The 17,009-nt window shown below is 31.3% G+C and overlaps 1 protein-coding gene across 1 annotated transcript; it reads left to right on the forward strand.

Annotated features, from left to right (window-relative positions):
• The first annotated feature begins 218 nt into the window (after nt 1–218).
• On the forward strand, nt 219–8,746 carry LOC129228458 (leucine-rich repeat flightless-interacting protein 2-like). The gene is made up of 8 exons (XM_054863138.1): nt 219–263; nt 847–939; nt 2,286–2,472; nt 2,979–3,028; nt 3,839–3,956; nt 6,236–6,315; nt 6,421–6,525; nt 8,316–8,746. Exons 1-8 carry the CDS (start codon nt 219–221, stop codon nt 8,421–8,423), a joined length of 786 nt encoding a protein of 261 aa, XP_054719113.1. The 3' UTR covers nt 8,424–8,746.
• Nucleotides 8,747–17,009: the final 8,263 nt, after the last annotated feature.

Consider the following 17,009-nt stretch of genomic DNA (forward strand, 5'->3'; position numbering starts at 1 on the left):
TGTAGGGACAGCCTGCATTTAGCAGAGCCAGTCTAATAGGAGCACTTATTTCTATGGCAGTCCATGCCCTAGAGCAGGGGAATACACCGGGGAGGGGGGGGGAGATCATGACACAGACTAAGGCATTAAAAATTTTAGAGGGTTGATTTGAGGGGTATTTTTCACCTTGTGGGGGGGGGGCATTGCTCATCATATTTAGGGGATTTGCCCTTGCTCTTATGGGGCATGAGCACCCCTGCCCTAGAGTGGTTAAGTGGATTTTGGTGAGGAATTAATGTGAACTAGAATAGCCAATTCGGCAATATTCTAAGCAGACTTTTTAGTTGAAATTAAGACTAATTAGCATTTAGAAAAATTCTTTATACAAGATTTACAAAACTTATACATTATAATTCCAATAATCATAGTTAGCTAACCAATACAGCTGTTCAAAATTAAGGACCAATATCCTATTCTAAGAAAACAGCACTGCTCCATTTTCTTTCCAGGGAGCTCTGCCAAACACAAACCATTATCATCCAAGCAAGTCAGCGAAGTACAAAGTAAAACAAAAGGAAGCTAGGTTCTAATTTTGAGTTGAATAGTTTTGTGGGGTCTCGCAGATGATTTCTAAAATTCACTAACAATCAAGGCTTGAAAATGGCATGAGAGTAACTTTCAGCAAAACAAAGGAATTAAATGAATGTTTTAATTAATTCAAGAGCAAGTTTTGCAAAAACATTGTTCCTCCTATGTTTTTATAAGAAAAGAATACTTCAGCAGAAAGCTTGGAAATATGTCACTTTTTTTTTCTTAACTTCTTTTATAATTGCATTTTATGTAACTATTTGCTCAATTTTTTTTCAGGCTCATGATTTGCTAAATCAGGACTTCAAAGATCTCAATAACCAAAATGAACTTCTGAAACAATGCATAAAATTCAGAGATGAATTAATAGCAGTAAGTTCAGAAATGGTGATTTTGTATTCTAATTTTATGTTTGCTGACGTAACTTACAAGACATTTGAGCTTACTCCAACAACTTTATTACTATTTCCTTAAGGTTTAAATATTTCTGAGTATTTTTCTTTTCTTGTGCAGCATCCATTGAGAATGTTAAAATCTTAATTTATATCAATTTTTCAGGATCAATTTACCCAAAAGAGGAGCAAAACTTTATATGTCTCACATAAAAAGTACATAAATTAGGGATTCACTTTCTGAAAGTTTCATTTCTATCATGAATCATTTTATAGCATTTTGCATTGATTACAATGTGAAAACAAGATCTGGTTTTTGTTATGGTGATAGAAATTAGACGAGGCTTGAAATTTATACTTCGCAATTTAAACAAATCATTTTAACAGTATAAAGTTAGCTTGTTGTAAAATAATACAAAAAAATAATGAAATACTGCAAGAAAAAAGATACACCTTTGCTCTGCACAGTGCATATTATAAACAACAATGTTAAAAACACACACACACATAAAATTTTGCAAAAACAGCAGACATTTGTTTATTGGTTACAAAGAGCCCCTTTTTCTGTGCAGAAAAATAATGTTATGGATTAAAAGACGCCTGATTAAAGGAGTTTTTGTGAACTTAGCACTTTTTTAACATTATTAAAAAATTGTTAGAATCTTAGCACAACATCTTCACTAAGCATGCTCTGAAGAAAATAGCAAATCGGTAGCTTAATGATTACTAAAAATGCAAAATAAAAAACATTAATATTTATATTATTACAAGTTATTGAGGAGTGGAGGAAATATTTGTACTATATTAAATGAAAATCAGAGCCAATTCTTTAAAATTGTTTTCATTCTGAAAATAAATATTTGCTGCAACATCAGAGAAATTTTTTGCCATCTAAATGAAAGTATTTTATGATTTTTCTTTGCAAAAGATTTTGTTTTAAATCATGCACCAATTTTTCAATTGTTGAAATATCCTCTGGATTTTTTAATCTGCTTTCAGAAGTATTTCACATGCTGTGTACTTGGTTTCTAAAAACTACGCTTCTTTTTTGGTACAAGATTGCATGATACATTTAGATTCAATCACACTCTCTGCTCAAAGCGAGCAATAGTGTTTACTTAAACGTAAATATGAGTGTAAATATTTTAATTTAAAAAAGAATATCATTTAATGCTAAATTGCTTCAGTAAGTTCAGTTTTAGGTGTAGAAAAAAACTTGAAATTTAGGTAAATATTGTTACGAACAGATTGAAAATAACTTTTATTTGTTTTGTGAAATTAACTGCAGGTTGTTTTAAGGTTTATTTATTTATTTTACTAAAACAGGAACATGGTTTAGTCCTTGTTGGAGGAGAAGAAGAGGAGGAAGACATTAGAGAAGACGATGATGATAATCTGTCAGATGGAGAAAAAAAGAAATTGGAATCCAAAAGACAGAAAAGGATTGCAAAAATGGCTCTTGTTTCACAGGAAGGAGCCGACATTTTGAAAAATGCAGGATCTGGAAATTTAGGTACATTATTCGTTTTCAATATCCTGTTATGCTTTTGTGATTTCCGAACTTTCATGTTGCTTGTTGTGTTACTTATATATTTCTGAAGATGATCCTAATTAAAAGTAAAATATGTTTAAAGGAACTTATCCTACTGAAAATATTCTTACATACTGAAACAATGACTTTAAAATTCATTTCAATCATTTCCTAATAGTTAAATAGAACTATTGAATAACAGATAACCTATATTGTAGATATAGCAGACTTTTGCTGTATAGAAAGTATGAGATAAAATAGTAAAACATAGATTCAATTGAATGTATCTTTATTATGTAATACTCTGTTTTCCTGAAAAAATTACAAAAAAGCTGAATTTATCTTTTTTTTATAATGTTTCTTAAGTAATATGAGGCTGAAAGGTATTTTTATATCCTTATATAAATTACTGGCAGTTTTTTTATTTGATCATCTTTTGTTGTTTTTTATTTCATATTAAATGCTTGGTTTTATCCCCCTGATTACAGATGTGCGGTTAAAGAAAATAGCTGAAGAGAAACAAGATCTTTTAGATGAGGTATTGATTTTACTATATTTTATGTATGAACAATAATTTGAGTTTAAGCCATGAGCTTTGAATATGTAGCTATTTGAAATTGTTTTGAATTTTCATCAGAAATTTAATTTCTAAAACTGAATGAGTAGTTGAACCTTGAATTAGTTTTTTTGTTTTTGAGCTCAGAAAATACTTTAAAGTATTTGCTTGTTAACATAATTTAATTGTAATTAATTTTTCATTTATGTATTATGATAATGTGATGCATGTGTTCACATTGCCACAAAAGTAAAAAAAAAAAAAAACACCTTCAAAAAAAAACCCAAAAACTAAAAAGTAAAAAATAATTGGTCACACTTACACAGGATTTTCAACACAAACCTATAAATCAAACTTATTTTACAATACTAGTACAAAAATCAACTACACTAAATACACATTTATTAAAAAAACACTGATTTTAATTACTATAACGACAAATCATTTTAATATCTAACTAAATATACGATCTCTTAATTTTCAATCACCTTTTGGAGTTAGTGCCTGCTATAAACTACTACCTAACCTAACTGACAGCCCACCGAATCCTGAGCTAAATGCTAATTTAACTAACACTAAATAAATCTTTAAAACCAATAGTTTAGTTTTGAAGACGGTTAAGGGGGGGGGGGTATATTTATAACCTGTTACTAGAAATAAAGTGTTTTAACCATTGTATTGTATCCCACTTAAACTACGGCTTTTACCATAGTGATGTGCTATTTTTTTTTTCTTAAAGATGCTTTAGAGGAATCATATAAATAATTTTTAAAAACTTTTTTTATTTTTTAGATTTACAGATTAAGATTAGATTTGGAGGAAGAGAGACAGAAAGCATACAAATTAGATCAATTATCTCTTATGAGGACAGGAGCTAATGGTCCTGAAATGAAACTTCTAGAAGTACAAAGTAAGTTTAACAAGTAAAATCCTTCAGTTTGCTTCAACATTTTCCGAATAAGAAGAGGTTGTACTCGCACTAATAGTACTAATATTTTATACATACTGTTTAAATATAGGCACATAATTGACAAAAGTTTCAAATATTTTTTCATGAACCCATAAAATCAATTGGACTCCAACTCAGAGCCAAATTAAGGCTTGTAGGCTGATTTAAATATGCGGACCCTTTTTCCTTAGAAGAAGAATTAAACCTAGTTTTCCTATGAAAACTCAAGTAAAATAACAATAACAAAATGATGTCATATAGGAACTGAAAGTTTACTAATTTTGTTGTTAAGACCTGCCAAAAAAAAACTGTAAAAAAATTTTATTTTTGAAATTTGCTGCTCTAGGCAGCTAAATAGAGAATTTGGCACATTAAATGGTCCTCAGCTGATAGTTATCTTACTTCCCCTCTGAAATAAAAAACAGATTTAATTGTTCCACAAGCAGTCACCTGTTTCTAAAATCATTAAAAAAGTTTTTCCTAAAAGATTTTTACATACCAATTTTTTTTTTCAGCTTAACTTGAGTACAATAGATTTCTTTGCTTAATAGTTAGAAATAAATTTTTATGTTCAAAACTTAGAAAATATTAATATGCAAAGCACATTTATAATTATGCAAGAAAATATAGTGCTATATGTTACTCATTCGTTAAAAAAATATACTTTTTTCAACTTTCATTCTAAATTTTACATGCTACAATTTATATGTTTCAAATAGAAAATACAGTGGACGCCGTTTAATTGAATCAGTGGTTAATTGAATCAACCACTTTAAGGAATCAAGTTGTCAAAAACAGAACAAAATACAGCTTTATTCAATCAGCCACTTTATGGAATCAAAACTGTTTAGAACAGACATGATTCAAATAAGCGGCAACCACTGTAGTTTAAAATTCTTGTATTGTGTTTCCACCATGTAGTTTTAAGAAAACAATTTGACCAGTCCTCTTTTGTGCTTTACATCTCTCAATGAATCCCTCAATTTTTAATTATAAAAGAAAGTGTTCTTTTTTGACAAATGAAGATGTACTCAAACCTGGCCTTGTCTCCCATCCTCCTGCAAACATCCTCCACTTTCATGGGAGCTCAGCCTGGTAGTGAGATTGCTTTCAGCATGGGAAAAGAAGAGGAACACCAATTTCTTTACATCAATGCTCCCCCATTATCTCCGACCAAGCAACCCCCCCCCCCCCCCCTAATTATTATTACATTTCTAAACTTTAATGTTGTGTCTTTTCTTTTGGTCTAACCAGTGAGTGCTTAAACTGTTTTTGTAAAGATCAATGGTTCATTATGAACTGCTCCGTACTTTTACTAAAAGGTCATCTGCAACATAAAAAAGAAATTATATGCTCTGTATCTTCACTAATAATAAAGCTGAAAGTCTCTCTGGATCTCTCTATGTCAGGATCTCTGTGATGGGCATAGCGCCTAGACCGTTTGGTCGATTTTCATGAAATTTGGCACAGAATTAGTTTATAGCATAGGGGTGTCACCTCAAAGCGATTTTTTGAAAATTCAATTTTGTTCTTTTTCTGGTCAAATTTTAAGAAAATATTACCGAGCAAATTATCACAACGTAAACGAGTAAATTACCAAATTATCATAACATGGAACCATAACATGGGCAAGCAAATGAACATAGCAAATTGGCCAGAAATTCATCATCCAGTATTTGTAAATATACAGGCGAACCCAATGACCTTTTAATTTTCTACTACAGGCAAAGCCATGCGGGTGGCACTAGTTAGAAATAAAAAACTTTGTTAGTATAGTTCATCCCATTTTGATCAAATTCTTGTTATTTTAAATTTGATTAAAAATCCAAAAATGCCTAAAAAAAAGTAAAATGAAGAATCATAAGAAAGAATACAAGTCGCTCAGTACTAAATATAGGAAAATTGATGACCTTTTCTGCAATACAACACAATTACACAAAGTTAAGGGATAAGAGAGTCGATTATTTGACTTTCATGTCATGCAATCATCAGGAATATATTCTATTCTATAGGGCAGATCTAACTTCTGGTATTGGGGAGGGTAATTAAAATCTTAGCACATAAATCAGAAAGTGGGGAACGTCGTAAGTGTGACATTTGGGATCATACAGATGGTCCGGGACTTTCCTCTAGAAGTCCCCAAAATATAGAAGGGGGAATCTATGCTTGTATACTATATTTCATGCTCTTTTTAAGGGGGAATCATACTATGTCTCTTTCATGCTCTTTTTACTTTTTAGGGGAAGCCAATAAGCAAGTTAGCGACTACAAATATAGGTTGAAGAGAGCTGAGCAAGAAATCACAACTCTGCAGAGTAGTGTGAGTTGACTTCTTTTCTTTTCAGGTTTTTTTTTTTTTTTTTTTTGTCTTTTTGTTTCATACACATGTGGAAAACTTAATAAAAGAATGATTTTCTGACAATAGGTGTCTCGACTGGAAGGGCAGTTAAACAGATACAAGACTCAGGCAGAAAGTGCTGAAGCAACTGAAGACGAATTGAAAGCAGAGAAACGAAAACTTCAAAGAGAGGTAAAAATAGCTTTAAAAAAAAAAAAATATTTATCCTTGAAGAATAGTACAACACCCATATATACGGTTTGCTTGGCCCGAAATAATCTCGTATACAAGTCACTATGTAAAATATGATAGTATTCCGATTAGAACGTAGTCACTCAGCTTATGATAAATTCCTTCTACATATAAAAATTTAAATCTGAATGAATTATTACCATCATTATTAGTGAGAACTGGTGCCAGTAAGTTTTATTTTCAAACTTGAAATCATTGTTGGTATACTTGTTCAACACCATTGAATACCTATTTGGACCACCAAGAAATAAAACACTAGCCTTCAGAACTAGTGTTTGACTAGTGTCACGGCCATTTCATACAACAATAAGGGGTCCAGGCCTGGATCTATAAATTTTGGCCCCCCCCCCCCCCCTTCAACAAAATCTATAGGATTCCTCCCCAGAGGACAGCAGTGTATATTTGCAACGTTAATAAGTTTTAATTCTAATGTTTTTTCTTTTTTTTTTTTTTCAATTTTTTGGGCCATTTGGCCCTTTAAAAACGTCTTTCCCCTCCCCCACACCACCACTGCAGGGTCCGCGGGTACACGGATCTGGGACTGAAGGGGTCTCAATTTCGAAATCTGGAAGACCCGCACCTGGGAACTCTTTGAGCATGTAATAAAATATTGGATTATATTTTTAAACGTTTCTCTTTTTTTTTTCCATTTTTATACATCACTTTTGCTACCTTTTAATATTTTTATTTTTCTCTTTTATATTAACTTAAGTTTTTTGTGAATTAACACTACATAATCACATTATCTTAAGTCTAGGCATATTGAATACATATGAAAGAAAGAAAGGCTGTTTTTTTATTTATTATTAATCAACAGAGCCCGATCATCCTGACATAGGACATGGGGCACATTCCTATTCCAGGGAACACATAGGGCCCCACTAAGATTTTTGAAGACACTGGGCACAAAATTCATTTTTTGCCCCTGCCCCCCATTCCAGCTTTTTTTATATGTTGAAGCAATAAAATATTCTGATACTTGCGTTTTTACACAGCCATACTAAATTTGGTGGTACCTCATATCACAATGTAATATATGCATTTAAAAAGTAGAAAAGATATAGTAGTATACGATAAATATATAAATGTGGTTAAACTTTGCCCATTGCAGTAAACCGCAAATACCAAAATGATCTATGATATAACTTTTAATAGTAAATACAGACTATATTTGGAGTGGTTTTCTGATTTGCAAAGAGATCACATTTTTAAGGGAATTTTTTTATCAACAAATAGATTTTTTTCCTTGTTTTGGCATTTGCAAAACTATCAATGATATCATTGTACTCTAAATTCTGAGTGAAATCATTATTTTTAATTTACATGATAAATTAAGGGGATTTTGGGCCCCCTGAAATCTAAGAGGAGGGGCCTGTACCCCACATGCCCCTGTGGTAATCAGGCTCTGCCAATCAATATTTGAACACTTTTTGCTCAAAACTTTAAAAACATTAATTTTTTATTTAGGTAAAAAAAAAAATATTTAGAAATTCAATAGTATAAAAGTATTAATGTACCCCAAAGTGCGATGTAAGCTAAAATTGCCCTCTTCTGAAATTCGTTAGCATATTTCGTCAAGCAAAAATACCATAATATTGAATGTATAGGAGGAAAAACGAATTAAGGACATCAAATTAAGGCAAAACGAAAACTCTTGGATAGAACACTCGTGTACATCAGCACTTGAATAACTACGTCATGTATAATGTTTGTTTTTTGTATACTTACAGTATCGAGAAGCACTCGCAAGAATAGAAGAACTGGAAACTGCAAATAGTCATTTACAGAAGCGAATTGACAAACTAAAAACGGTGAAAAGTGTTCTGATTAAGACTTGATAGGATATTTCAACTTCATACTAAGTGCCAATAAAAAGGATAATCATATTTTTTAGATGGAAGGGTTTGCTTCCATTACTATACATCAACCGTCTCTGGCGTGACCGATTTAGGTGAATGATGTGATAGATTTTGTTTTGTTATAAAATAATTTATATAGTGCCTTGCAAAATAATGTGATACAGATATTTAGGATTCATATAAAAGAATAAAGCTTTTACTATATTACTGTCTACAATAGTGAAAGGTTTGTGATAACTTCATGTACAAAATTGTTTTTGCTTTTATGTCTATTATCGTTGATGCATGTCCATTAAGAATGACTCATTCATCTATTATACCACATTCTCATGATATGCAAAGGAATTTCATATTCAATTCAATGTTTTTTAATACAGTGAGACTTCTTTTAACACATTGCTTTTCTGTAGTCATTTCCCAACTCCTAGTTGTAAATATTAAACATTGGATTGAGTGTTTTCTATTGCATAAAGAGTCATTCATTAATTACCTAAGGCTCCCAAGGGAGAGGGGGGTTTGGAAAAATCTCTACATACCCTTACTTGGGGGGGGGGGGGTCAAACTCATTCTTACGTGATATTTCCCCAAGTCTATATTTTACATTAGAAATTGAGTGGTTTAGTGGTTTGGCAGAGATCATATTTCATTTGCATCTGGCAGGTAAAAACGTATTAGGATGAGCTATTTTTTTTTGTTTTACAAAGAATAAATAATGTAAAATATAATAAAAGAATCGCATTTTGTATGGCATGTATTATTTTTAATTAGTATCGCATCATATACAAAAAAATGTCAAAAAAGCATTCAGTACATATTCCAACTTTTTAGTGAATATTTCATTACACAAAAAAGTTTAATTTAATAATAGTGAATTTAATAACGATTCGAGTGATGTAAGATTTGTTATTTTATTATTTCAAAAAACGAAATGGAATCTTACGAAAGAATAGAGGGAGGGGGGTTTGAAAAATCTTACGTACCCTTTCATGGGGGAGGGGGTCTAAAATTGCCAAAATCATCCTTACCTAATTAATGAATGACCCCCTAAAGTTTTAAGTCTTAATATGTTAATAAGAAGTTCCACTGTATTACATTTTTATCAAGTTGTTCTAACATTTCAAAATGCTCATGTTTACCATCGAATATCTTTTATTTTGTTTCATAATTTGCCAAGGAGCAGATATTCAAAAATCAACATGAACAATTGACATATGCATGATAAAGTCAAACCCTGTTAACGCACGAACTCCCTTAACCAGAAATTTTGCTTAGCACAAGATAAATACCATTTCCAGTTAGATAAAGCTAAAAATTAGTACTGAATCAATCTTAACACAAAGATGATTTGGACAAAATCGTGCCAATGATGAAAAACGAATTTTAAATATAAAAAAAATCCAAGTAAGAAATATAAAAAAGGAAGGGAAAAAAAACATCCTTTTGCATGAAATTATCTTTCGAAGGTTAAAAGATCTGCACTTCAATGCAAACCGGTGTCTAGCCATGTGCAGTCAGTTTCTGCTTGTCAAACACGATGCAGAAATTTTTTTATTTCATTATGATAAATTTTGTTTAATTCCAGTATATTAGACTTAATATAAGTTTCATAATTAAAGTATAAATGTACTTTTGTTCCTATATTTCCTGTGTCACAGAAGACAAAATTTTTTCACTATTTACTCAAAATTCAGTTAGCACAAAAATTTTGACGACCCCATCGAGTTCCTGTTAACGAGGTTTGACTGTATATTTTAAAGCTCCTGTACACTGGGCTGCAAAAATTGTAAATCTTGTTTCTCATGGAAACATCCAATGTTGACTTATCGTTGCAAGTTAGGCATCCTTATTGCTTTAACTTGAATTAAATTTTTTAATTAGTCTAGCAGTTTTTTAAGCACCGAGTATAAGTAAAGCATTGAAATCACTGAGACATCTATAAGGATATGTTGGTCTATTTAGATCTTGCGTATTGCTCAATCCATTTGCTGCAACATGTACATTTTTTATTTTAAATTCAATAATACGTTTTAGAAAGTTGATACTTGATATTAAAATACATGATGGTTCCTTATACAGGGTGGCGACAGATCAGGGAAATCAGGGAGAAACTTTTTTTTTCTTTTTTTTTCCCTTGCATTTCAAAGTTGTTTGTTAAAAAAGCGATCTAAGATTTTTTTTTTTTGTTACATACTGAAATCATTTTTAAAATAGAGTTAACTTGTGTGCTTAAGTAAATATCTTTATTTTTTATTGTTAAAATGCTGTATTCATTCATTAAAACCTATGTTCTTAATTAGAGAAAAGCTCCCTATGAATGGATGTCAAATGGTTTCATCTGTTTTGCATAAATATGTCAATTAGTTATATAAGAATAACTACATTACTTCTATTCTTTCACTATCACTTGTTATTCCTGCAACAATTAATTACACTGTTTGAAAACTTAGTTCAAAAATAATTTCAATTACTTTTTAGTTCTACCATAAATACACATATGTTTTTAAGAGTAATTTCAATAGTTTCTTAAAATTCTTATAGTAAGTGGTTTCTGGAAGTAAAGTTTTTTTTTTTTAATGTTCTATAATCTTTCCATTGTAGAAAAATGTAATATACTGTTTTGTCGGTTTTTTTTTCCGAAAAAATTGGCTTGATATGTTTTTTTAACCATTTTATTAAAAAAATAGCATTTTTTAAAAATATATCTTTAGTTCAACAACTTTACACATCTTAAAACGTTTAAAGTACTGCATTTTATACAAACATACAATGGATTTCAAGTAGAGCCAAAAAAGAAAACCATTATCATTGGTAACGTAAATCAGGGAAATTTTGTGAACTTAATCAGGGAAAAATCAGGGAACTTTTTTTCTCAGTTCCTGTCGCCACCCTGTTATAATTGAATATATATAAATTAAAAGCGAAAGTTTAAAATTCTGGAAGTAAAGTGAAAATATATGCATAAAAATTTCTTATTTGTGCAAATGGATTGAGCAATATATAAAATAAGAGCTTAATTGAATGTATTTTAAAATATTTAGAAATTTATCTGTGTCATAGTTGGCACACAGGTTATTTATTGTTAAACCCTAATAAGCAAGGTTTAGCAATTAACATGTTAATCTTTATTAATAATAAAGCTGAAAGTCGCTCTGTCTGGATATCAGGATCTCTGTCTGGATGTCTGGATCTCTGTGACGCGCATAGCACCTAGACAGTTCGGCTGATTTTCATGAAATTTGGCACAAAGTTAGTTTGTATAGCATGGGGGTGTGCCCCTCAAAGCGATTTTTCGAAAATTCGATTTCGTTCTTTTTTCTATTCAATTTTAAGAACATTTTCCCAAGCAAAATTATCATAAAATGGAGGCGTAAATTACCAAATTATCATAACGTGGAACCATAACATTGGCGAGCAAATGAACATAGCAAATTAGCAAGAAATTAGTCATCCATTATTTAAATATACAGGCGAACCAAATGATCTTTTAATTTTCAACTACGGGCAAAGCCATGCGGGTACCACTAGTAAACAATCTATCCAATGAGTATATTCCAATCGTTGGAACTTAAAATATCAGCGCTTTTTGTATTTATTATTTTCTTTTGATATGAAAACTCGGGGAGAGTAATATTTTTATTTATATATCTTTTGTAGAACTAATGACAAATATAATTTAGATCCAAATGAGCAATTTTCAACTTTTCAGTAATAGCAAATATTTAAATATAATAAAAAACAAATTTGGAAGTCAATGTGAACATTTTCTGAAAATCTGCACAAAATGCAGCTTTTTTTACATTTTTATCTCTGCAGGTAATGTTAAGTTATATCGTATGACTTTCCTTCTCAATGTAATCAAAATAATTTTTTAATTGCACAGAATTATATTTAGAGCAAAATTTACGGGAGAGTTCAGCTCTGCTATTTTTTTTTCTTTGTAGATTTTTGCAAGACTATATGTACAATACCCCAAGTACACTATATGTGTACCTGGGAGGTAAAGGGCACTATGCCCTTGGTTTTTTTAAAGCATTGAAATTTAAGCACTGTCTTACACAACTTTTTATACTCTGTTCGGACGCATAAAGCACTAAGATTTTGATAAACAAATTTTCATTTTTATAAGCTCACAAATGACAATTCCGTAATACAAACCATCAGAAAGGTAAAACTTTAAAAACTCTTCTTCTGGCTAATTTTGTGTTCAAGAGTTTGTGCCCTTTACTTCCCAGGTAAAGGGAGCCCCATATATGAACACAAGTTCTAAAGAATTTAAGACTTTTTTTTTTTGTTAGAAATTCTCTCATAACACCTGGTGGCCTCTGACAGTGGATCATACTAAACTTTTGAAAGCACATAAAAATTCTGTCAGTTTTTGATATTGGGAAGAAGTTTTTATCTCTCAGATGAATTAATCAACTTTTTAAAAATTGTCTTGACTGTTTAGTGTGTGAAAATTGTTATCGTTTAGTGGTAAGCTTGTTATTTGTTGCTTAAGCTTTTTGTGCGACTTATTTTAGATATTATGTTTAGTAGTAAAAGAAAGAAGAAAACCAATTAAAGCTGAAATTGCAAAAAGTTAATATATTTCCGATTTTCTGTACTTTAATAACCCTGAGTTTTCACTTGTTGTTTCTGCACAAAAAATAGGCATTCTACATCTTAGTCTTGTAGTATGCAAAATTACAAAGCTTGCCGTTCGCCCCTCTAGAATTGCCTTTTCTTTTTTCCTCTTGTGTTTCTTGACAAAATAAAAATAATAAATTAATGACAAGAAAGGTCAAAATCAGAGCTTAATCTGCATGGAGCTCATCTCCTTTTCCCGTGTGTGAATTTTTATATATTAGACAGGATTCAGGCTATGTAGGGTGTAAAAAATTCTGATGACCGTATGGCTCCACACTACTATTGTTGGAAACTAAGCCCTGGTCCGAATGATGATGTAAGTCACTTAAAGATGAGACAATGTTCCATTTGCTTATTGTTTGAATGCAGTGTTAACATTTTATAAGTGCTCATATTTATGGTATTTGTACAAAAAATATATCAAGTATTGCATTGATAATTTAGGAACCATCATGATTTTCCAAAAAACAACTATTATTACTCTACTGACTTACGGTTAAATCATGTCCATCAACATATCGTCCTCTCAGAGCAACAGCCAGACATCTGAGCCTTAGTAACAGTAAGATATCCTACTGTTACTCTGCGGTGACAACATTAAAAATATTCTTTAATAAAATATTTAACTAAAGTTATAAATTGAGCAAAAACTATTTGGGACCTTCCAATTATATTTTTATATCTTACATTTTGAAGTAACATTAAATGTCAATTAAATACATAAACAATAAACACATATAACTGTTACAAAGGTTCTTGAAGAATCTTCAGATACAAAGTTTACACAAGCACCTTATGGGGCGTTGTATTAACAAGTTTTAAGCACTTGTGGCAATTTTTATGCATTAAAGAAATTTGCAAGAATATTTAAACAATCATATGCCTTATTTACTTGCACGTTTAAATAATGAACACACATAACTGTTACTAAGATTCTTGAAAAATCTTCAGATACAAAGTTTACACAAGCACCTTATGGTGTGCTGTTTATTAACAAGTTTGAAGCACTAGTGCCAACTTTTATGCATTAAAAAAGTTCCCAAGAATATTGAAACAATTACATGCCTTAATTATTTGCTTCATGTAGATCTTCCTTTACCTCTCAGCATGACAAATTTTTACTTGTTATGTTATGTACATTATATGTGACAGCGACAAGCAAAGGGGTGTAAGTGCCAAAGTTAAAAACTTGGGAATAAACACAACAAATGGTAGGAGAACCTGTCTTCTGATTTGGGGTTAGAGATGGCACTAGTAGCTCTGGTGGGTGCTGCTATACAGCATGATTAGGGCCGTGGTGGCCCGATCTGTAAGGTATCGTACTTGTTACCGGAGTGTTCTGGGTTCAATCCCAGCCGGTCGAAGATCCACCCTCTTCATTGATGGTGACTGGGGGGGGGGGGCGTTAAATATGCTCATGGTCACAAAGTCTTTCAAGTGGATGAGGGATTGCTCGGTTTCTGGTCTGGATCAAAAAATCAGAGCTGTTTCCAGGATCGCAGCCACATGGTTAAACCAAAAATAGTGGTAGGTAGGGGGGTCGATATACAGCATGATTTAGAAAAAAAATAAAAAATCAATGAAAGCATATCTAAGATCTGAACTTGAAGTCGTTTTACTCGAAACTTTAAAAAGCCCACTCACATCCTTTTGCTTCTCACTACCTCATATGTGCCGTTCAGATTGACATCATAAGTTTTATTGAAAAATGCATTTTTTTAAAATATAATATCACCTTCTAAAATTTATATTTGGAAGAAGACATAATAAGTTTCTGTCAATTATGTTTTATATCTAGTCAAAGTTTTGTGTTGAAATGCTAAAATTAATATAACTCTTCATTATATGCTAAACTTGCTGATTTTATGCCAATGAATTATATTAAAATGTAAAGTAAAACATACGCGAAGCTTTACAAAAAAAAGGCAAAAATTGTGTATTGATCTTTGAAAGTTATTATACATTTTGAATCGTATTCTGTTTCTCACAATGATTTGAAGCATGCAATGCTAACTAAGTTGAACAGCTCAGTGTTTGCAAGAAAGATTGCATTTTTTTTTTTTACTCATCAGTTTTTACTAAGACAAATCAGGATTGTTATGTATTTATTAGAATATTTATTATAAATTTTGTAAAAACTATGTCTTGAAATGTTTTGATATTTATTTAGAAAACTTCATCATTTTGCTTGAAAAATAAACCAATTTTTGCTATGTGAAGATGTTATTTAATGAAAAGTCCAAACATCTACTAATCAAGACTATCTTAATTTTATAAAAGGCTAGTTTTTGACTACAAAATTTATTTCCAGGATTTTTTTCTGACCTCTTACAATTTTTAACAACATATTTTTAAACATTTTTGTAAAACAGGCTTTTTAATTTTGGAGCATTGAATTAATTGCATTGAAATTTCAAAGCTTTGACAATTGTAGAATCCAAACTATTTTAAATGCCAAAAAAAAAACGACATAGTTCAAAAATTATGTTTTTACAAAATAGCTTTGTGTTGTTTAGTAATTTGTTAGGTTTTGACAATTTATAATATCTTTATATCAATGGTTTCCTTTTCCTAGCCGAGCTAGTTAAGTAATAGCTTTGTAATAATTAAATGACAAAACCTTAAATTTACACACTAGACAACCAATATTGTTTCTGCATTTTTACTTCCTTTCACAAAGTAAGGGAAGTATTGTATTCGCAAAAAAATTTTTACCCAAAAATCGCCCTAAATTTCCATTTTACTCGCCCCCGAATGAATATTGTGTTTTTTTTTCAACTCGACCACACGTGGATATATGCCTAAGAACATATAGACGCCTGAAATATCCAATTTGAAGATCCCCAAGTTAATTACAACAACTTTTCTCATGACGGCTGTATGTACATATGTATGTGCGTATTTATCTCGCATAATTCAAAAACGGTATGTCCTAGAAAGTTGAAATTTGGTATGTAGACTCCTAGTGGGGTCTAGCTGTGTATCTCCCCTTTTGGTTGTATGCGGTTGTTTTGAAGGGAGTCTTTTACACAATTTTGGGGTAAATCATTGTTAATTTTAATGCAAACCAAAGTGGTGTTAAAATTTAGCAAGCACTTGGCGGTATACCGTCAAGCTTTTGGTCGCCAAGTTTTTTCACCAACTTTGGCGACAAATTTAGCGGGGGGTTTTTTTTTTAATCTGGTTTTATTTTGGCCACTATTAGCGATATTTAGAGAGTTAACATTGAATTTCATTAAAATGTCCAATATTGGAAAAATTAATCTGTATGAGAGGTTTTTTTTGCTTCAGTTTGAAACAAACTAGGGGTAAAAATATTTAAAGTGTTTCTCTGCTTACTCCAAGGCACTATTATCATTAAATTGGCGTAAAAGGAAGTCATGTGATGCACACATCAGCTCATTTCTTTATTCCGTCGTATAATCAATTCTCTATGATAGCTATTCAAAAATATAAAGCATCTGAAATTTTCCATTATTAACTGACAATTTTGGAAGAAATGAGCAACTGTTTCATATTATTTATTACTTTTTATATCTCTGGCAATAATGTATAGATTTTGTTCTGATCAACTTCGTATACTTTATAATACAAATACAAATACAAATGTGACGACCAGCAACAGGCTCTGGGCCCAGCTAGGCTGGTCCTAGTCAATTAATTAGTCCCCAATGAAGATCAATGGCCCTCTTAAAGCTATCCACTCCCTTGCTCATTACCGCCTCTTCCGGTAAGCTATTCCAAGTGCCCACGACCCTGCTAAAGTAGTAGTTTTTCCTGATTTCCAAGTTAGCCTGAGATTTAAATAGCTTAAAACAATGACCCCTTGTCCTGCTTTCCCCGCAAAAATTTAATCCATTTACATCTTTCATTTTGATAAATTTAAATAACTGAATCATGTCCCCTCTGACTCTCCTTTGCTCCAGGCTATACATGTTA

This window comes from Uloborus diversus, chromosome 8 (assembly GCF_026930045.1).
Source record: "Uloborus diversus isolate 005 chromosome 8, Udiv.v.3.1, whole genome shotgun sequence".
NCBI classification, from domain to species: Eukaryota; Metazoa; Arthropoda; class Arachnida; order Araneae; family Uloboridae; genus Uloborus; species Uloborus diversus.

What these genes read in the sequence shown, in the direction of transcription:
- LOC129228458 (XM_054863138.1), top strand. Translation starts at nt 219, where the DNA reads ATGGGGCATGAGCACCCCTGCCCTAGAGTGGTTAAGTGGATTTTG. An exon ending in GAGTGGTTAAGTGGATTTTG is followed by an intron (nt 264 to 846) that starts GTGAGGAATTAA and finishes ATTTTTTTTCAG; the next exon opens with GCTCATGATTTGCTAAATCA. An exon ending in AACGAAAACTTCAAAGAGAG is followed by an intron (nt 6,526 to 8,315) that starts GTAAAAATAGCT and finishes GTATACTTACAG; the next exon opens with TATCGAGAAGCACTCGCAAG.